General features: G+C 40.0%; 1 protein-coding gene across 5 annotated transcripts in view; it reads right to left on the bottom strand.

The window, feature by feature from the left end:
• LOC128104220 (protein CTLA-2-beta-like) overlaps window positions 1-18,755 on the bottom strand; it is a 39,286-nt gene extending 20,531 nt beyond the window's left edge. Inside the window, exons 1-5 of one of the 5 annotated variants that reach the window (XM_052729034.1) lie at window positions 18,548-18,728; window positions 17,791-17,916; window positions 17,385-17,507; window positions 17,177-17,287; window positions 16,573-16,879 (exon numbers count right to left, since the gene is read on the bottom strand). In XM_052729034.1, the coding sequence (XP_052584994.1) occupies window positions 17,177-17,287; window positions 17,385-17,507; window positions 17,791-17,916; window positions 18,548-18,580 (393 nt within the window). In that variant the 5' untranslated portion in view covers window positions 18,581-18,728 and the 3' untranslated portion in view covers window positions 16,573-16,879. Of the gene's footprint in view, window positions 1-16,572; window positions 16,880-17,176; window positions 17,288-17,384; window positions 17,508-17,790; window positions 17,917-18,136; window positions 18,253-18,547 lie in introns of those variants that run through there. The other 4 variants (XM_052729038.1, XM_052729036.1, XM_052729035.1 and 1 more) reach the window with 4 other exon arrangements.
• Between the last annotated feature and the right edge of the window lie 3,651 nt (window positions 18,756-22,406).

Below are 22,406 nucleotides of genomic sequence, written 5' to 3'. Positions count from 1 at the left end.
GGTATATTCTTTTGTGTTTTAGTGAAATGTTCTATAGATGTCTGTTAATTCCATTTGGGTCATAACATCTGCTAGCTCCCTTATTTCTCTGTTAAGTTTCTGTCTGACAAACCTGTCTAGTGGTGAGAGTGGGATGTTGAAGTTTCCCACTGTTAGTGTTTGGGGTTTGATGTGTGATTTAAGCTTTAGTAAGGTTCTTTTACAAATGTCTGTGCCCTTATATTTGGAGCACAAATGTTCAGAATTGAGACTTCATCTTGATGGAGTTTTCCTGTGATGAATATGTAATGTCCTTCTTCATCTCTTTTGATTAATTTTACTTTGAAGTTTATTTTGTTAGATATTAGGATAGCAACACCAGCTTGTTTCTTAGGTCCATTTGATTGGAAAATCTTTTTCCAACCCTTGACTCTGAGGTAGTGTCTGTCTTTGAAGTTAAGGTATGTTTCTTGTATGCAACAGAAGACTGGATCCTGTTTTCGTATCCATTCTGTTAGCCTGTGTCACTTTATAGATGGATTGAGTCCATTGATATTAAGACATATTAATGTAAAATGATTGCTAATTTCTGTTGTTTTTTGGTTTTGTTGTTTGTTGTGGTTATGTGTGTATTTCCCTTCTTTGGGATTTGCTGGTGTGAGATTATCTATTGGCTGTATTTTCATGGATGCAGCTAACTTTCTTGGATTGGAGTTTTTCTTCAAGTACTTTCCATAGGAATGGATTTGTGGATAGGTATTGTTTAAATCTGGTTTTGTCATGGTATATCTTGCTTTTTCTGTCTATGGTGATTGAAAGTTTTCCTGTTTGTAGTAGTCTGGGATTGCATCTGTGATCTCTTAGTGTCTGTAAAACATCTTTTCAGGACCTTCTGGCTTTCATAGTTTCCATTGAGAAGTGAGGTGTAATTCTGATAGATCTGCCTTTATATGTTTGCTGGGGATGCTGTGAATGTGTTGCTGTGATTGATTGATAAATAAAACACTGATTGGCCAGTAGCTGGGCAGGAAATATAGTGTAGTTGGGATAAGGAGAGAGGAGAATTCTGGGAAGTAGAAGGCTGAGTCAGTAGAAGCTGCCAGCTACCACCACCATGACAAGCAAGATGTGAGGTACCAGTAAGCCACAAGCCATGTTGCAACTTATAGATTAATAGAAATGTGTTAATTTAAGATATAAGAACTAGGTAGCAAGAAGCCTGAGCCATTAGGTCAAACAGTTTAAATAATATAAGCATCTGTGTATTTATTTGGGTCTGAGTGGCTAAGGGTCTGAGCAGGACTGGAGAAAACTTCAGCTACATATGTTACTTGGCCTTTTTCCTTTGTCGCTCTTAATACCCTACCTTTATTCTGTATGTTTTATGTTTTGATTATTATGTGGTGAGGGGACTTTTTTTTTTCTTTTTTGGTCCAGTCTATTTGGTGTTCTGTGAGCTTCTTATATCCTCATAGGTATGTCCTTCTTTAGGTTGGGAAAGTTTTCTTCTATGATATTGTTGAGTATATATTCTGTGCCTTTGAGTTGGAATTCTCCCCCTTCTCTATCTCTATTATTCTTAGGTTTGGTTTTTTCATGGTGTCCCAGATTTCCTGGATATTTTACATTAAGAATTTGTTGGATTTAACTTTTTTTTGACCGATGAACCTATTTCCTCTATCATATCTTTCAAACACATCTCTCTTCCATCTCTTGTATTCTGTTGGTTATACTTGCATCTGTAGTTCCTGTTCATTTACCCAGATTTTCCATTTCCAGAATTCCCTCAGTCTATGTTTTCTTTATTGCCTCTATTTCAATTTTCAAGTTTTGGACTGTTTCTTTAACCTGTTTGATTATTTTTTCTTGGCTTTCTTTAAGGGATTTACTGATTTCTTCCAATTTTTTTGTCTGCCTTTTCCTCCATTTCTTTAAGGGAATTTTTCATTTCCTCTTTAAAGGCCTCTATCACCTTCATAAAGTTATTTTTAAGGTTGTTTTCTTCTGTTTCATCTGTGTTGGAATATTCAGGTCTTGCTGTTGTAGCATCATTAGGTTCTGGTGATGCCATATTGCTGTTTATGTTGTTTAATGTATTCTTACACTGCCTTTTACCCATCTGGTTTTGGGATAATTATAGGAACAGGTGTTGATTTTTGTGATGTCTTTGTTGGATAGGTCTTTTGTTCCTTCATTGTCACTTTCCTTTTGCTGCAAGCTGTAATAATATAAAATAGGATTTCAGCTGATTATGACAAGCTAATACCTGGAAGAAGCCAAGGGCCTTCCAGAGACCAAGCCAAGGCTCAAGGAGTCTTGGTGATATTGGCTTTTGATTATTAGCCATTTTCCTGCAATGAAATCTCTTGCTTGCTATTGTAGCTTTTTCATTCAATTCCTTTTCTAAGAACAGTGTGTTGATCAATTACTAGGCACCATTTCCCCTCTACTAAAGGAATATTTAGATAACCTTCTGTACTAACAGCAACACACAGCCAGACCCCCAGTTTCTAGCCTCCCTGTAATTATCGTCATTAGCTGCATCCTCCCAGAACCATTCTCCTGGACGATTGTAACTTATCTGAGAAACTTCCCAGACTTCCTAACAACAGACCATCTGTCAGAGAAGGCAAAGATTTACACTGGCAAATAATTGCCCAGGCCTGGTGGATGTGCTAATTATGCTTAGCTTTCTCCTTTCCCAAATCTTTCCTCTAGTTCCAGATCTCCCTTTAACTATCACCAGAGGCATCTAGCTGTATACAGGTTGCCTAGCAACCAAGCACACTTTCCCCCACCCTACAGAAAAACAGCAGATAGCATGGATAGATAAGGAGCCACAGGAAAAAAGAAGGCAGTTTTATTTTCTCCCATTGACCTAGCAACTTACAGATTTTTAACATTTTCTACTAACCATGTTTATGAATATAGTTGAGCACATAAGATCTCTCTTCTTAGATATTACCGGAATCTAGCCTTTAGTTAATTCATTTCCCCATTAGTCACTTCCCTTTTGGGTTGCAAATAGTAATTAACAATTGCTACCCCTCTTTGTGATTCTTATCTTCCCTCTGTTCAACCCTGTAAGCCTGGCATTGCACTGCCAGGGGATTACTGCTTGTAAGTGTATATATACCGGGACTTCCAGGGCACAGGATATTAAAGAAGAACAAAATCATTGGACTAAGAGTTCGGTGTACTTAGATTCATTTTCCAAAATTAATTCTCACCATTTATAGTTTCACTTCTGAGCCCCTGGGAAGTATATTGTTAAGGCTGGTCCTTTTAATAATATACAAGAGTCTTTTGCCTGAATGTCCAAGGGTTCTGGTGATTGGGTGGTTGTCAGGTTGAGTAGAGTTGTCTCAGTTGAGGTTTGTGGGGGTTTGGGTACCTAGATCCAACTATTGTCTATTTCTTCTGGCTGGTGTGGGCTTTACTTGTGCCTATGGGGTCAGTTCTTCAAATTGGTGTGGGTTGTGCCTGCCCATGTAGGATCTGTTTTTCCAAATGTTGTAGGTTTTGCCTGTGCCCATTTTTTCAACTGGTTTGGGTGGTGCTTGTGCCTATAGGATCTATTGATGTTTTTGGAGAGGGCTGTTCATGGTTAGGCTGCTCTTCCTCCAATTGGTGGAGGTGGTGTGTGTGCCTCTAGAGGCTACTGATTTTGCAGCAGGATAGTTGGTCAGGGGAAGGATGCTGGGTTCTGTTTGGGTGTCTGAGTGGATTTTGCAGGTTACACGTTCCAGTTGGTGGGGGCAGTGGTAGAACCACTGCCCCACAGGACTCTTACCTGCTGGCTGCTGTACTGGGAATGTTTACTATGGATTATTATGAAGGTGATTTTTCTCTTAAACTTTATTGATAAACTGAAGCAACCATTTTATACAACAATAATAGAAGTTTAAATACAATTTTGATGATTGAGGTTCTTTAATAAATATAGTAAAGAATTACGATAGAGTTCAGTTTAGTGGAAAATTTAATATAGGTAAAAGTAGGATAAAATGATGCCCCTGCCTCTAATAAAGCAGAGGCTGCAGAAGATAAAGAAAACAAAGTAAAACAAGGAAGTGTTAGAGCTAGACATATGAGTTTCTATTGAGGAGCTATATAGACTGTAACTTAGGTTAATGATTAAGAAAAACAATTGAGTCCTGGGAGCCAGGCTGGCTCGAATTCTTTTAATTTTAATGTTGGGAGGGAGATGTGTTCACAGTTTTTAGAGTACAACATAGCTGAAACAAAGCTTTGGAATGACCTCAGGTTAGATTAAGGCATTTTGATAATAACTTTGAGGTTAGGGATCAAAACACAAAGCAGCCCAATTATTGGTAGCTGATGTACTTTCCTTGTGTGATTGGTTGGTGATCAAAGATGATGACTAATTCCTTCTACTCATTTCTGCCCCAGTCTTCTGATATAAAAGAAAAACTATCAATGACTGGGTGTAGCTGGAGTTTTCCTGCCTGGCCCACAGTCAGGACAAATCTCTGTCACCCGCCAGTCCCACAGCCACTCAGACCCGACCAAGTAAACACAGAGACTTATACTGGTTACAAACTGTATGGCCGTGGCAGGCTTCTTGCTAACTGTTCTTACAGCTTAAATTAATCCATTTCCATTAATCTATACCTTGCCACATGGCTCGTGGCTTACCGGTATCTTCACATTCTGTTTCTCATCGTGGCGGCTGGCAGCGTCTCTCTGACTCAGCCTTCCACTTCCCAGCTTTATTCTCCTCCTTGTCCCGCCTACACTTCCTGCCTAGCCAATGGCCAATCAGTGTTTTATTTATTGACTAATTAGCAACACATTTGCCATACAGAACATCCCACAGCAACTGGGTATGGACCATAAAGATTTAAAATAGATCTGAGTGTTTGTTTTTTCATGTATAAAAGTTTAGGTTTGTGATTCCTTTAAGATTCTTTAGAAGATTACCTTTCAAGATAAGTAGTAAAGTAATCGGTCCTTTCTATGTATCTCACAGTCTGCCAGTAAAAGAACTGGCTGAGAAAAATACCTTGCTTGCTTACACTCTGTTAATCTATAACAAATTGCTTGTGTATGAATGTATGTGGGTTCTTGGGACAACTTTTTTTTACCTGTAACACATAAAATGTTGAATCATGTAAGGGATATGGAAAACATATTTTGTTTTGTTTTTTTACTTGTATTCATTTTAATCATTCACTTGAAAACAGAATGTAACCACACTGTAAATTTTATATTGCTTGAAATATTTTGCTGGGGTATATAAGTTGTAAGGAAAAAATAGAGAGAGTTAGAAGGAAAATATCAAGAGAGACAGAAAGGAAATTTCTGGATAGAGATAAGAAAAGATAATAGAGAACACAGAATGAAGAATGGAGAAGAAGGAAACCATCAAGAGACTGTGAGAGTGTATTTTCCCTTACACCCCAGATAAAAAAAGTCATAGTACATCAACTCAGTGGATTCCCTTTGAGCCCTGTGCTGCTGGAGGCGAGCTCTCCAGGCAGCAATAGTGGATGGAAGTTTGCACAGCAAATTGAAATATACAGATAATAGAAACAAAGTTTAGATTCACATTACAAACAAAATGAAAGAAATCTCTGCATGTTTGCAGTGTACTTGGTTGGGGTTTGGGAATGTAGTCATGGTATAATCTTTGGTTAGTGTTCTATACTTGTGTTTAAAACATAAATGTTATTGAGAAAAGACTGGAGGGCTGCTCTCTTAGACAAACTTTGCCATAATTGCAGCATGACTTTTGGCAGCAGTAGCAAAGGGGTAAAGAGGATCAGATCTGTCCTTTCACGCCAACAGTTGGTGAGCATTTAAGCCTAGTTAAGTTCATCTTCTACCAGTGCCTTCTGTAGAGCTGGATTTGTAGGTAGATAGTGCCTAGATTTGGTTTCATCATGTAGTGATTTAAAGTCTAGCTGGGTAAAGTTGTCTGTGCTAACACCTGTGATCTCTACAGTCTGTACATCTCTCCAGGCACTTCTGGCTTTTGAAGTTGCCATTGAGAACTTCAGTGTTATTTCAACAGGTCTGTCTTCATGTGTTACTTGGTCTTTTTCCTTTGCATCTTTTAATATCTTCCTTTGTTCTGTATGCTTAGTGTTTTGATTATGTGACTTGGAGGATTTATTTTCTTGTTCTCTCTTTCTGATGTTCTATATATTTCTTGTACCTTGATAGGCACCTCTTTCTTTGGGTTAGGGAATTTTTCTTCTCAGATTTTGTTGAATACTTTCTTTGTGCTTTTGACTTGGGTTTCTCCTCCTTCCACTGCTCCTATTACTAATAGATTTGCTTTTTCATAATTTCCTACATTTCCTGTATGTTTTTGCCTGGATCTTTTTAGATTTGGTGTTTTCTTTGACTAAGGTGTTCATTTCTTCTACCTTGTCTTCACTGTCTGAGATTCTCCCTTCCATGTCTTGTGCTCTGTTCTTGGGACTAACCTCTGAGGGTTGTGTTTGACTTCTAAATTTTTCATTTCCTGTTTCATTTCATTTTGGATTTTTCTTAGAGATTCTATTTCTACTTACATGTCTTACACTTTTTTTTATCCTTTTAATACACTTTTTTTGTTGTTGTTTTGTATGTTTTTTCATGTGTTTTCAGACGTTACTAAGAGATTTATTAATATCCTCTTTAAGGATCTTGTGCATAATTACTATTTTAAAATCCTTTGTGGTGATATATTTTTTGTTATATAAGAAATAAAGCTTGCCTGAAGATCAGAGGACAGAGTCTACCACAGAGTTAAACATAGAGGTCAGGCAGTGGTGGCACACACTTTTAATCCCAGCACTCAGAAGGCAGAGGCAAAGATCTGTCTGGATCTCTGTGAGTTCTGGACTATACAACATTAATCCAGTTTAAAAAAGAAACAGCTAGGCACTGGTAGCACACACCTTTAACCCCAGAATTAGGAAAGCTCATAAGCCTTTAATCCCAGCACTTGAGATCTCATGCCTTTGCTATTTGGGAAGTATTTGGGAAGCACACACACTATTAATCTCAGCATTAGGAAGGTTGACATAAAAAGTGAAACACTTGGGCAAAGAAAGGCATATAAGGCATGAGGAGACAGGACCTCAAGAACCCTTTTCGGCTGAGGACTCAGGGGCATTTAGTCAGAGGATTTGTGGAGTTGGTGAGGTGAGAAGTGGCGGTGGCTTCTTTCCTCTGATATTTCAGCATTTACCCCAATATCTGGCTCCTGGTTTTTATTATAAGACGATTTATGATTCTTGCAACAACGCTTCTTTTGCTACAACTTCATTGCATTTCTTAGATAGTTGGAGACATACTGCCTCTGATGTTAATGTTTGTGTTTTTGAGCTTGTGTCTGGGCATCTGGGTTTGATGTGTTTTTAATTCTAGTTATTGATAATTAGTCTTATCTTTGTTGATAAACTTACCTTGTTTTTTTCTTGCCTTCTCTATATCTCAGTCCAGCAATAATAAACTCAGTCCAGCAAGACAAATGGGTTTCTTGGTTGAGAGGCCACATGGTTTTGGAGGCTGACACAAAGGGATGGTGCTGCAGGCCGCAGGAATATATCATAAGAGCTCAACTGATTATGGCAAAGTCACTACCTGGAGTGATCAGGGAATTCCTCCAGAGGAAGCCAAATTCCAAGGAGCTTTTGGTGTTATTTGGCTTGTTATATATCAGCTATCTTCTGTCATGAAAATCATGTGTGCCTTCATAGTTTTCCCAGTTGACTTTTCCCCAAGAAGGGCTAACAGTGTGGACTGATCACTCTCTGGACATACACATTACAGGTATTTGGAGAACAGCCTCAGGAAAGGCTTTCTCTGGAATCAGATATCTCCCTTGGCCACTTTCAAGGACTAGCAGTAGTAACAGTCCACATGCAAGTCTCCTGAATTAAGATAAAGTCCACAAGGAGACACCGCCTAGGTCAGGTGGACGTTAAGTAATAGCTTTACACAATTTAGCTTGGACCCTCCTTTCTTACAGCATTACTAACTTTATAGACCTCTAGCTCCTTACCTAACCACTTCTAGGAATATTTAGATAATCTTCTGTGCTGACAGCTATGCTCAGCCCAAACCCTAGTTCAAGCCTCCCTGTAATTATCATAATGGGCACCATCCGGTCAGGTCCATCCCCAGATGGAGGAAAGTACCTTCTCAGAGATACCTCTACATTCTCTAAGAACAGACTTAAGCATCCAGGCTACCTGTTTGAGAAGGCCTGGAGGATGCACCAATTAAGCTTAACTTCCTCCTTTCCCAAACCTTGCCTCTAGTTCCAGATCTCCCTTTAACTGTCACCAGAGGCATCTACCTGTACACAGGTTGCCTAGTGACTGAGTACACCTTCCCCCACCCTGTGGAAAAACGGCAGATAGCTTGGACAGATAGGAGCCACAGGAAAAAAGAAGGCAGTTTTATTTTCTCCCATTGACCTAGCAGCTTATAGATTCTTAACATTTTCTACTAACCATGTTTAAGAATATAGTTGAGCACATAAGATCCCTTATAATAATAATCCCTTATAATAATATCCCATAGATATAACCTGAATTTAGCCTTTAGTTAATTCATTTCCCCATTGGTCACTTCCCTTTGGGGTTGCAAATGATAATTAACTGTTATTGCCTCTCTATGTGATTCTTATTACCCCTCTGTTTGACCCTGGAAGCCTGGTTTTGCACTGCTAAGGGAATACTACTTGTAAGGGCACTGGAGGACAGAGAAGAGAAAAGAGAATGGAAGAACTAGATGGGTAAGAACTTGAGAAGAACAAACTGAGATGGGGAAGAACTAGATTGAAGGGCTAGAAAAGAGTACTAGAGGAACGAGATGAAAGATGAGGAAGAGCCAGATGGGGAAGAGCAAGATGAGAGAGAAGGAGATAGGAGAGGAGCTGATATGGGAAAGAACTAGATGGATGAGAATCCAGAAGGGGCAGCACTAGATGAAGGAATTAAGATAGAACCTGGAGGGGACAACAGATAAATGTAAAGAGAAATTGGGCAAGAAAGGAGCTAAAAAAGGAGAGCAGAGTATAAGCTTGTAGAGAGAAAACTGACAGAATAATAAAGTGTATGGACTAAGGAATTTTGTGTACACAGATTCATTTCTATTCTTCAAAGATTAATTGTCAGCTGGTTGTAGATTCTTCCCGGACCCTGGGAGGGGACTATTGAGGGGCTGGACCCCCATAGTCCCCGATAGGATGGAATGAGGGAAGAAAACTGGGTTCACTGTGAGGTTCTGTGGAGTCCTGAGGCCATGGAAATAGAGAGGGATGACAGGCTCTTTAAATTCCTCTTCTAAAATATGTCAGTTAGGACACTGTGTGAAAGGTGACATCACAGATGTGTATGTCAAGAATAAGTCAAGTCAAGAACATCAAGTCAATAACAGGGTCCTGAGATCATCATTGAAACTCATTGTGCTGGCCTGAACCAGAGGTGTCTTTATCAATCTTTTCCCTAAAAACACAGTAAAGAACAGCTGTAAGATTGTTTTGTTTATAAGAAATTAAAACTCAAAAAAAGAAATTAAAACTCCATTTTGCTTTTAATATCCAGTGAGTTCACTAAATAACATGCACCTGAAATTTAAGTTTCAAAGGCTTTGAACCCTTCATTTTTCATGTGCTTCAATTTTTTGAATGCTTTGGTTAAAATAATGTTTAAAGGTACTACAATACTTTGATAGTCTTTCTTTCTCCTCCTCCTCCTCTTTCTTTTCCTTCTTATTCTTCTTTTTCTCATTCTTCTTCTTCTTCCTTGTTTGTTGTTGTTGTTTGCTTGCTTCCTGAGACAGGGTTTCTTTATATAGTTCTGGATGTCCTAGAACTAGCTCTGTAGACTAGTTCTGGCCTTGAACTTATAGAGTTCCACTTGCCTCTGCCTCCTGAAAACTGGGCAGAAACTTCCCACCCCACCAGAAGCCAGGCCAGCATCCTGAGTTCCAAAAGACCTCTGGACAAATCAGAGGCCACATACATTGCCAAATCTCCAGCCCCCAACATGGGCAGCAACCCCCTGCTGCCCCAGTTCAAGCAGGCCATCAGAGGTGTAGCCTTTTACTCAGACAGGGAATCTCTACTCATCCACAGCCACTCCAACCAGAAGACCAGAGAAGAAACAGAAACTAAGGAAGAAAACACTGATTCAATAAAGAGAAAGCCTCAAATCAGCACCTAAACCTATAATCACTCCAAGTTCAGATGCCTAAATATCAGTGTAGAAATACTATCAAAAACAGCCACTGAAATGAGCTCCTCATTAGTCTTATTAAATAAAAATGTGGAGTCAGATATTAGGGTGAAAGCTCAAAGATCAGAGAAGCAGAGCAGCAGACACTAGAGACTTCTCACCTCTACAAATCCTCAGACTGAAAGGGCTTAAGATCCTGTCTCCACCCACCTTATATTCCTGTCTCCACCCTCTTAATGCTGTCATTAAAGACATGCACCACCATCACCTGGCCCTGTTTCTCTTTTTGACTTGTTCAACTCCCCTTTAGCCCAGTTTGACCTTGAACTCCTGACCTTCCTACTTCTTCCTCTGAAGTACTGAGATTAAAGGTGTGTGCCATCACTGTCTAGCCCCTATGTTTAACTAGTGGCTACCTCCACCCTCTGATCTCCAGACAAGCCTTACATTTCAGAACAAAAACAAAATATCATACAAGAAGCCAGGGCAATATGTGACCATCAGAGCCCAGCCATTCCATTATAGTAAGCACTGAATATTCCAACACAGCTGAAGCACAAGAAAATGACATTAAAACCAACTTGATGAAGATGATAGAGGCCCTTAAAGAGGAAATGAATAAATCCCTTAAAGAAATTGAGGAAAAGAGAATGAAAAATTGAAGGAAATCAATAAATACCTTAAAGAATGTCAAGAAAGCCAAGAAAACACAAACAAACAAACAGTTGAAGGAAACAAATAAAACTATTCAAGACATGAAAATGGAAATAGAAGCAATAAAGAAAACACAAACTGAGGGAATTCTGGAATGGAAAGTCAACACAAGCAAACAGAAACTACAGACACAAGAATCACCAACAGAATATGAGAGATGGAAAAGCGAATCTCAGTCTCTCAAGATAGGATAGGATAGAAGATATAGTTACATTCGCCAAAGAAAATGTTAAATCTAGAAAATTCTTGACACAAAACATTCAGGAAATCTGGAACACTATGCAAAGGTCAAGTCTAAGAATAATATGAATAGAAGAGAAGGACGATTCCCAGCTCATATCCAAGAAAACATTTTTAACAAAATCGTAGAAGATAAATTTCCTAATCTAGAGAAAGACATGCCTATAAAGGTACAAGAAATTTACAGAACACCAAATAGATTGGACCAGAAAAGAAAGTTCCTTTGACACATAATAATCAAAACCCTAAACACACAGAACAAAGAACGAGTATTGAAAGTTGAAAGAGGGAAAGGCCATGTAACAAATAAAGGCAAAGCTCTTAGAATTACATCTGACATCTCAATGGAGACTCTAAAGGCCAGAGGGCCTGGACAGATGTGCTACAGACTCTAGAGACCAAAGATGGCAACCCAAAATATTATACCCAGGGAAACTTTCAATCACCATTATGGAGGAAACAATATATCCCATGAAAAAGTCAAATTTAAATAATATCCACTATTCCAGCCCTACAGAAGGTACTAGAAGAGAAGACCCAAGCCAAGAATGTTAACTTCACCATGAAAACATAGGCAATAAATAGTATCTAACTCCAGCAAACCCAAAGTAGGGACACACACACATACTACCACCACCACCTGAAACAAAATAATAGAAAGCAACAATCATTGAGCATTGATATCTCTCAATGTCATTGGACTTCATTACCCAATAAAAAGACACAGACTAACAGAATGCTTTTGAAAACAAGACCATCCTTCTGCTGCATACAAGAAACACACATCAACACCAAAGATAGACATTACCTCTGAGTAACATGTTGAAAAACGATTTTCCAAGCTAATGGACCCAAGAGGGAAACTTGTATAGCCATTCTAATATATAACAAAGTAAGACTTTGAATCAAAATAAATCAAAAGAGATGGAGAAGGACATTTCATACTCATCAAGGGAAAAATCCACCAAGATGCCCTGTTAATTCTCCATGTCTATGTCCCAAATGCAAGGACATCCACATTTGTAAAAGAAACATTACTAAAGCTTAAATCACACATTGACACTCACACATTGATCATGGAAGACTTCGATATCCCACTTTCCCCATGGACAGGTCACCCAGTCATAAACTGAACGGAGAACTAATGGAGTTAACAGACTTTGTGAACCAAATGGACCAAACAGATATCTATAGAACATTTCACCCAAACACAAAAGAATATACCTTCTTCTCAGCACCTCACACAACTTTCTCCAAAATGAGCACATACTGGGTCACAAAGCTAGTCTCAATTGATACAAGAAAATTAAAATACACCCTTGCATCCCATTAGACCACAATGGATTAAAGCTGTATTTCAACAACAGAAACAACAGAAAGCCTACAAATTCTTGGAAACTGAACAATTTTATACTGAATGACTTCTGGGTCAAGGCAGAAATAACGAAGGAAATTAAAGTCTCCTAAGATTTCAAAGATATGAATACACCACATACCCAAACTTGTGGAACACAATGAAAGTAATGCTAAGAGGAAAGTTAATAGCATCAAGTTCCTTCATAAAGAAATCGCAGAGCTTTCATAATAGTGACTTAACAGCACACCCAAAGTTCTAGAACAAAAAGAAGGAAATGCACCCAAGAGGAATATGCAGCAGAAAATAATCAAACTGAGGGCTGAAATCAATAAAATAGAAACAAAGAGAACAATACAAATATTCAATGAATCAGAATTGAATTTGAGAAATCAAAAAGACAGACAAACCCTTATCCAATATAACTAGAAGGCAGAGAGAGTATCCAAATTAACAAAATCAGAAATGAAAGGGGGGCATAACAACAGATACCAGGGTAATCTAAAAGGTCATTAGATGATACTTTAAATATGTACTTCACAAAACTGTAAAGTCCAAAAGAATTAGACAATTTTCTTGATGGATACCAGTTAATAAAGTTGAATCAAAATCAGATAAACAATTCAAATAGCCCCATATCTTCTAAGGAAATAGAAGCAGTCATTAAAAGTCTCCCAATTTAAAAAAAAAAAAACAAAACCAGGTTCAGACAGTTTTAGGGCAGAATTCTACCAGACTTTCAAAAGAGACTAATACCAATATTCCCCCAATCATTCCACAAAATAAAAACAGAAAGACATTGCCAAATTCATTGTCTGAGGTCACAGTCAATCTAATACCCAATCCACACAGACTCAAAAATGAAAGAGATTATAGACATATTTCCCTTATGAACACAGATACAAAAGTAATAAAATATATGCAAACTGAATCCATGACACATCAAAGAGATCATCCACCATGATTAAGTAGACTTTATTACAGAGATGCGAAGGTTCAAAATATGAATATCTGTTAATGAAATCTACCATGTAAACAAACTGAAAGAAAAAATACTACATTATCCTCTCATTAGATGCTGAAAAAACCTTTGACCAATTTGAATAATCCTTCATCATAAAAGTCTAAGAGAGATCAGGAATACAAGAGACATACATACCCAAACATAATAAAGGGTATACTGAGCAAGACTAGAGCCAACTTCAAATTAAATGGCGAAAAAAAAATCAAATAAATTGCACTAAAATCAGGAACAAGTAAAAGCTATCCAGTCTCTTCATATCTATTAAATATAGTATTTGAAGTTCTATCTAGAGCAGTATGAGAACTAAGGGAAATCGAAGAGACATAAATAGGAAGGGAAGAAGTCAAAGTATTATTATTCACAGTTGATATGATAGTATACATAAGTAACAAAAACAATTCTACCAAGGAACTTCTACTGCTAATAAACATCTTCATGGAAATGTCTGGATACAAGAGCAATTAAAAAAAAGAATCAGAAGCCCTCCTATATTCAAACAATAACTTGGCTGAAAGATATCAGGGACACAATATCCTTCATATTAGCCACAAATAATACAAAATATCTTGGTATAACTCTACAAAGTAAATGAAAGACCAGTTTGACAAGAACTTCAGAAACACACACACACACACACACACGCACACACACACACACACACACACACACACACACACACACACACACACACTGACACACACAGGTAGATGTAACAACATACAATGAAAAAAAAGCCATGAGTTACAAATAGAGTAAGGAGGGGCTAGATGGGAGTACTTGAAGGAAGGAAAGGAGAGAGAGAAATTGTATAATTATTTTATAATCTCAAAATTAAAGAAAAATAAAGCTTTAAAAATAGCCAGTGAACTGACAAGCTATCTAAGAAGTTTTGTACATAGTTAGAAAAATGTTAAAGTTTAATGTCCTTAACAAGAAGGGAAATGCAAATTCAAACTGCTCTCAGAATCTCTCTACCAGAGTCAGAGTGTCAAGAAATCAAAGCTCATGACAAGTGCAAGTCCGAGGAAAGAGTCAGAGTCCACTGTCGACAGGGATGTGAACCACTGCAGACACTGGAAATTCAGTGTGCAGGCTTCACAAGAAACAAAATTATAACTGAAAGACAGCTATACCACTGCTGAGTATCCATGTGAGGCTAAGTCAACGTACCTGAGTCATGCATACACCTGAGCTCACTGCTGCTTCATTCCCAACAGCTAAGACATGTGACCAGCCTAGACATTCACCAAATGATGAGTGAATAAAGGAAACACAATGTGCTCATTCAATATACTTTCCTTCAGACATAAAGAAAATTATGTCAAGACATTTGTAGGAAACACGTGGAAATGGAGATTATTATGTTCAGCAAATGAAACCAGGGTTATTAAAGACAAATAGCATGGGTATTATGATGTGTTGGAACTGGATTTCAGTGTGTGTGGCAGAGTGGCAGAGGTAGGTCTTTAAATGAGAAGGGGGACACTGAAATAGAAGAAAGGCATCATAAATTTAGGAGGCCAAGAAAGGGATTTGTTGATGGTGAATACATTTAACCTAAGGATAGGAAAGTAAAAACAGGTTGTTAAATACCCTGCAGGTATATAGGACACAGAGCTGGGCAGTTGGTGGGGTCCAGCCTAGAGTGTAAGATTTTGTGTGCAAAGGTGTAGGGGCTGATATTTATGTTTGGAGATGTACTCTCTCATGGTGTTCTGGGATGCAAGTGGCACCACAAGGAAAACAGGGTAGAATGACCTGTATACAGCTTTGGGAAGTCAGAATGAACAGCTGTGCATATTATTCAGTTACATATTACACATATTTAATTTAAAAGCAACATCATATATATATGATGGTTGAGAACATTCAATCACAGAGAGGATCTATAACAATTGTGCCACTGGTACTGCTGCAGTTTGAATGTGAACAACCCACAGCCTCACATCTTTCCCCTAGCTGATATTGTGGCAGAGGATATGGAATAGTAACAGGGTAGAGGTGGGGATTCCAGAGATTAATATAGGAAAGACAGCAGGGGAGGCATGACTGGACACTCCTAGTCTACCTTCTAATGCTCCTACAAACACTTGCCTATTTCTCATTTAGTAAATGCTCTGCTTTCTTGTAAATATCCATGTGTGTTTGTAAGGGTCATTGTTGAGACTTAAGATCTGGAAAATGAGAGAGACTCCCCTACAGACTCACATACATATCTGTAACAAAGAGAGAGTCAGGGTGGATTGATTGTGGAACCTTTAGGGTGTTTTAGAAAACTACTCCCTAGAGAACGGATTCCCATTTTCAGTGCACTGAGGTGATGCATTTAACATCCAAAAGTGCCAAGCTTTACCCAAAGGTGTCTGAAAACCACGTGCCACAATTTGTGAACATCTGGTTCTAAAGGCATGAAAATTCCCAAATTTGATGACTCATGAATTCTAGAGACACTGAGGTGAGGCACTTGTTCTCAGGTCAGATCATCTGCAAGCAGGCTCTGAACAGACCCATCATGGAACTGTGAGGTGAAGTCTAATTTGCATTCGAGCTCACTGAAGTTTGTGAGACAGAGCCATGGGATATCCACCAATGAAAGTTAAATATATGGTTTATGAAAGAGTCATTTGAGCATAGACTACACTCCTGTCACTCAGACCTCATCCTTTAGATGGCTTCTGTGTGGTCACAGCACAGCTAGTGCAGATCACTGATATGATCATATCAAATGAGATCCATGGTACAGGATCAGGGCAGTGGGACAGAGGGTGCCATCTCTCCTCTGATTAGCTTTTCAGTCACCAATTATACTTGGTCAATCCACGTGAATTAACAAGTTGGAATCCCAGAAAACTCATGGTTGACTTTCAGATCATTCCTGAAAGTGGGCACCTGAAGCCCAGGAAACAGAGCTCAACCAAGGATGGGAAACAGACTCTGTAATGAGAGAACCTGGCACTCCTTCTCCTAGAACACCTTCCCACAGCCAGGTAATCCTTCAAGCAGAAGGTTTTAACTCCATAAAATCTTACTGAAACAAAACCAGAAAGAAAGCATAATACTATGTTTAAAATCAAGCTTTAATTTTAAGATATTGTGGTAAACATTATTAATATTCTATTAGTGTGAATATTCATGGTAGTTTACATCACAGTGTTAATATTATATGAATTCAGCATTTCATTCTACACAGCACATGCTGGACAATGTGATGGAGAGGACTCCTCCTGTTTCTTCTTTCCCCCAGTCCATTCTTTCAGAATCATGCAGTTCACATCTTGGCAGAAGGCTCCTGAGGCAATGACAGAGTGATTGCTTTACTCCTAGGCTATCTTATTGTTGCCAATCATGCCCCTCCTGTTAAACCAGCTGGAAGAAAAGCACATATCACACTGATTAGAAAGATTGCAGCACAGTGGCTTTATCACAATACCTTCCCTGAAGCCTTTTTCCTTCATGGTCACCACACTTTATGCCCACCTACAGTACCCCAATCAAGAAAAGGTTGTCATCAACAGCCTAATATAAACTCTCCACATGTCATAGAGCAGAACACTTAGTCAAACAGTGAAACTCCAGTTGTTCTACAGCTGACCTCAGTGAGGACTTCAATTTCTTCTTGGCTTCCTGTGGGCAATTGAGGGTAGGGATGAGACACTGTCATACCTAATCCATCACAAGTGCCACATTGCTGTTCTCTTCTAAATTCTTAGATTTAGGCAAATCTTTTGTAGACTTTGATCTTCCACAGCAAATGGTCAAGAATTCCTCCCGTGTCTTCATGGAAAAGCAAACAAAACATTGAAAACCAAGAGACTAAATGTAAAGACCTTAGGTGAACAAGCACAGAATTAACAATCCATATCTCACTCACCATGTCGCTAAATCCATTCAGGCCCATAGTGAAGCTTGTCTTTCCCTGCTCATAGTTTGCATTGTGATTCTCAATAAATTTCTTATTCTTTTCCCACACTGCTCTTCTGTGCCCTTCTTCATCCTGGAAATGAACACAATAGATAGTATTTTCTTCTTATTAACTCCACACACAAGCTGAGCAAATGGAGTGTAGCAACAGGTAAAGAGGAGCCATGGAGAGGGATCTCAGGACACCACAGCCAGCCATTCTCCATACCCAGAGGATTAGCAAAGCTGGCCACCTTGAGTTCATAGTGCATGTCTTAAGCAAGTCCTCAGTGATGGCTGGCCTCTGTGGCCACAGACCCCCAATAGCAAGGGCCATTTCTTCTGAAATCCCTCTGGACAGTGACCATGTTACCAACCGGGCTGTAGGATTTTTTAAAGTTCATCTTCCATTCCTCCCATTCAGCATCCAAGCTGGGATCACGTGGTGGAGCAGCTGAGGCCATTCTCAAGCAGTAGGACAGCACTAATGAGGTCACAAAAGCCTAGGGAACAAGGAATTGCCCAATACCAACTGGTCAGCCCTGAAAACCTACAGAGAAGTAATATTATGCATACTGATTAGTGAGAGGGCGCCCTCTGGTGGTACAAAGGGTAGCTAGGAAGCAGCAGGGAGCCAGCTCCAAGCTGCAGTGAGACAGGGTACCCTAGTTGAGTGCAGGCAGCAGAGCTGGGGGCTGGACCCTGCAGGCAGCTTCCTCTTACCTTGATCTGGCCTTTGTCAAGGTGCCCAGCTCTGCACTTCAGACTTTCCACTTTGCCATTCAGCTGTGTGTTGGGCTGCCAGTGGCCTTCACTCCTGACCTTTCCCCCCTCCCCCCCTCCCTCTGAGGCTGGGCAGAGTGCCTGGTCTTGGGAGGCTGGAGCCCGCCAATCAGCAAGGCCAGATCCTGCACCACCCCTCTTTTCTTTTTAATCATAATTGTAGTAACAATGAAAAAAGAGACCAGATTTTTAAGTGAATCTGGAAGAGTTTTTCTGAGGGTATGAGGGAGAAAAGGGGGCAGGGGTGGGGCTCAATGATGTAAATATGTTATATTAAAACAACAACATTCCAAAACAAACAAACAACAAAACAAAGAAACACAAAACTTAAAAAAAGAAGTCCCAGTTTACCAGAGCAAAGCTGTAATGATGTTTTTGGAGCATGATTCCGCAGGATCCAGGGCCTGTATACCTTGCCTGTCTCAGCTCCCTGGTAAAGTGCTGCAGCTTCTGTTCAAAGGTGAAATCAGGACTGTCCAGACCAGGCTAAGAGCTATTTACAAAGGAGGCTAGTTGTGCAAGAGCAGAGCAGCCTATGGCTCCTCCCTTTCCTCTCTGGAACAGTGCTTTCTCTTCCCTGAAGCCTCAGCCTGGCCCACAGAGTAAATAAAGTCATAAGCTACTGTGACTAGTGAGTCAGGCTCCCAGGCAGGAAACATGGTTCTGGAGAAAAACCCCATACCCAAGCTGTGTCTTACAGAATGTGGCTTTTCTGAGAATCCTAAGACTCAGGGATGGCCTGTTGTGAAAAACTGAGTCTTCAAAACAACAGAATTGTGGGAGGATGAATTCTCTGGGGACAGTTTGCGTGTCCCACAGCCTGACCTCAGATTCCACGCCTGTATGGAGAACATATGCTAGCCTAGGAACTGTGAGGCGCTGCAGGCAGCACATCAGGAACGTCAAGGAGTTTGTATCTGTCTGTGACTTCCTTGCCTGAAACTCAGCCTGTGACAGACAGGAGCATCTTCAGAGAGGATGAAATAACCAGCAGGAAACAGAGGTGCCAGATGTACATGTCTCTCAGACCAACTATCACCGTCTCAGCCTATGACAGACAGAAGCACCGTCAGAGATGAAAAAATAATAAGAAGAAAACAGAAATGTTAGAGAAACTTGTCATTCAGCCTGACATCAGTGTTTCACAGCTTTAGAAAAAGTACTGGAGCTGTTCAAACCAAAGAAGTGATGACTCATGTGTACACAAAGGTGGCCTACAAGGTTTGACTGGACACACGAAAACTGCTGTGTGGACTTCACTATTACCCTGACTAGCACAGCTGGGCATTGGATCACAAAGCAGATGTAGCAATAGTCAGAAAAGTGGATACAGGTGTGACTGAAAAATACAGAGAATGTAGATTATTGCATGTGAAGAGATCTGAATCTTGTTTCTATTTTAATATGTCACAGGAAAAGGTAAAAAAAAAAAGTAGATTCCTGCCTTTCCTTTGAGTTTTCCTAAGTTTTACTGTGCACTTGTCAGATAATTGATATTTAAAGATGTTCCTATGTTTGTTACTGGCAGAACTGAATAGATACAGCTCTATAGAACGTGTATGCCCTCCCTCAGTCAAGGTAGATTGGTGGTGGCCATGTCAGGGGAGCAGCAGATGACAATGGACTTCAGGGGACCCACCCACCAGGAAATGAATCTCTGATGGGTGAATCTCAGAAAGGTAAAGCCCTGAGAGCCTTGGACCCAGAATGTCTCTTGCTACTGCTATTTGTTTATATATTTGTGGCTGCCATGTATCTCTGGTATCTGAGATGGTGTGAATGGATGTGAGGAGATTCCCACTGCCTGTAATGTAATGTGCTTATCTCGTGAAATTATCCTGTTCTACTGGGCATTATTTTTAACATATTTTTTCATTTATTTTACACAGCAATCAATTTCCATTCCCTCCTCTCCTCCCTCTTTCTCTACCCACCTCCCTTCCACCCTCCACCCCTGGTTCTCAGAAAGGGTAAGACCTCCCATGGGAGTCAAAAAAGCATGGCATATCAAGTTGTGGTAGGAACAAGCCCACTTCCTTCCTCACCAGTATCAAGACTAAGTGAGGCATCTCACCACAGGGAATAGGTTTCAAAAAGACAACTCATGTGCCAAGGTCAGATCCTGGTCCCACTACTAGGGGCCCCACAAAGAGACCAAGCTATACAAGTGTCACCCACATGCAGAGGGTCTAGTTCAGTCCCATGCAGGCTACCTACCTGTTCATCTAGAGTCTGTGCACACTGATGAGCTAGGGTCAGCTGTCTCTGTGGGTTTCCCAGTCATGATCTTGACCCCTCTTGATTATATAATTCTATTGGGATTAAATAGCTAACAATCCAGGGAGTCAGTTTAATGGTCAAAGAATTTATTTATTAACTCACAACCACAGGAGATTTATCATAGGGTCCTGGAAAGGTGAGCTATGTCCCATACTGATCTCTTGGTCCAAGTTCTCAGCATCCACACCACAAGGTAGCCTAGAGAGAGTGCATATGTGCTTCCTGGGTCTTAGGGTCTCAAGGATCTTCCAGTGATCATGTTCCAGATGCATGTACCTCAAGGTCATAGGTAGGTATAAGAGTTACCTGCTACTTCACTAGGGGCAGTGCTTCAGGGTAGGGCTCAAACTCACTACATAATCCCTCCTCCCTCTCCTCAACTGGACTCTCGGAACTCAGGCCAGTGCTTGGCTATGGATCTCTGCATCAGCTTCCATCAGTCACTATATGAAGGTTCTATGATGACAACCAAAGTCATCACTAATCTGATTATAGGAGAAGGCCAGTTCAGATATCCTCTCCACTATTGCTAGGAGTCTTAGCTTGGGTCATCCTTGTGGATTCTTGGGAGTTTCCCTGGCACCAGCTGTTGTAGGGTATTATTTTGAGGTGTGTTACTTTTGTTTATGTTGCATTTGTTTAACTCTGTGAAGCTGTTACTGTGCCTGTGTAAAATGCCTGATGATCTAATAAAGACCCGAAGGGCCAACAGCAAGGCAGGAGAAAGGATAGGTGGACCTGGTGGGCAGAGAGAATATATAGAAGGAACTATCTGGGAAGAAAAGGAAGTAGTCAGAGAAGAAGGAGGACCCAGGTGCCAGCCACCCAGATACACATCCAGCAACGGAGAAAGAAACAAAGATATACAGAAACAGAAAAAGGTAAATGCCCAGAGGCAAAAGCTAGACAGGACAATTTTAGTTAAGAAAAGCTGGCAAGAAACAAGCCACGTTTGGCCAGGTATTCATAAATAAGAATAAGCCTCCATGTGTGATTTATTTGGGAGATGGGTGGAAGGCTCCCCAAAAGAGCAAAAGCAAGCAACAACAACAATGAGTTTCTTTCTAACCCCAGAATGGCCCCCTCCATCAAGCTATTTCTTTCATTGTTCTCCCTCTCCATCCCTCCCCCATCTCAGCCATCCTGATCCCTCATGTTCCAATTCCCCATCCCCTCCCCTCTACCCCCTCCTCACCCCCAGTTTACCCAGGAGACCTCATCCGTTTCCCCTTCCCAGGGTGATCCATGTGTCCCTTCTAGTGTTGTCATTGTTACCTAGTGTTTCTAGTGCCGTGGAATGTAGCCTGGTTATCCTTTCCTTGACATCTACTATACACTTATGAGAACATACTGTGCTTGTCTTTCTGGGTCTGGGGTACCTCACACAGGATGGTTTTTTTTGTTTTTGTTTTTCTAATTCCATCCAAGTGCCTACATATTTAATGATGGCATTTTTTTTTTTAAATTAAGCACCAAGTAATACTCCATTTTATAAATGTATCACATTTCCTTTATCCATTCTTTGGTAGAGGGGTATTCAGGTTGTTTCCAGGTTCTGACTATTACAAATAACACTGCTATTAACATTGTTGAGCAAGTGGCCTTGTGGTATGTTTGAGCATCCTTTGGTTATATGCCCAAGAGTGGTATAGCTGGGTCTTGAGGTAGACTGATTTCCAATTTTCTGAGAAACGGCCATTCTGATTTCCAAAGTGACTGTACAAGTTTGCACTCCCACCAGCAGTGGAGGAGTGTTCCCCTTACTCCACATCCTCTCTAACATAGGCTGTACCTAGAGTTTTTGATCTTAGTCATTCTGACAGGTGTTAGATGGTACCTCAGAGTCATTTTGATTTGTATTTCCCTGATGACTAAAGGTGTTGAACAATTCTTTAAATGATTTTCTGCCTTTGAGATTCTACTGTTGGGA

The sequence above is a fragment of the Peromyscus californicus genome, unplaced genomic scaffold, assembly GCF_007827085.1.
Source record: "Peromyscus californicus insignis strain IS unplaced genomic scaffold, ASM782708v3 Scaffold_8__1_contigs__length_139910024, whole genome shotgun sequence".
NCBI classification, from domain to species: Eukaryota; Metazoa; Chordata; class Mammalia; order Rodentia; family Cricetidae; genus Peromyscus; species Peromyscus californicus.
Note: the sequence above shows the minus strand (reverse complement) of the source record. Positions and strands in the feature narration are given on the sequence as shown.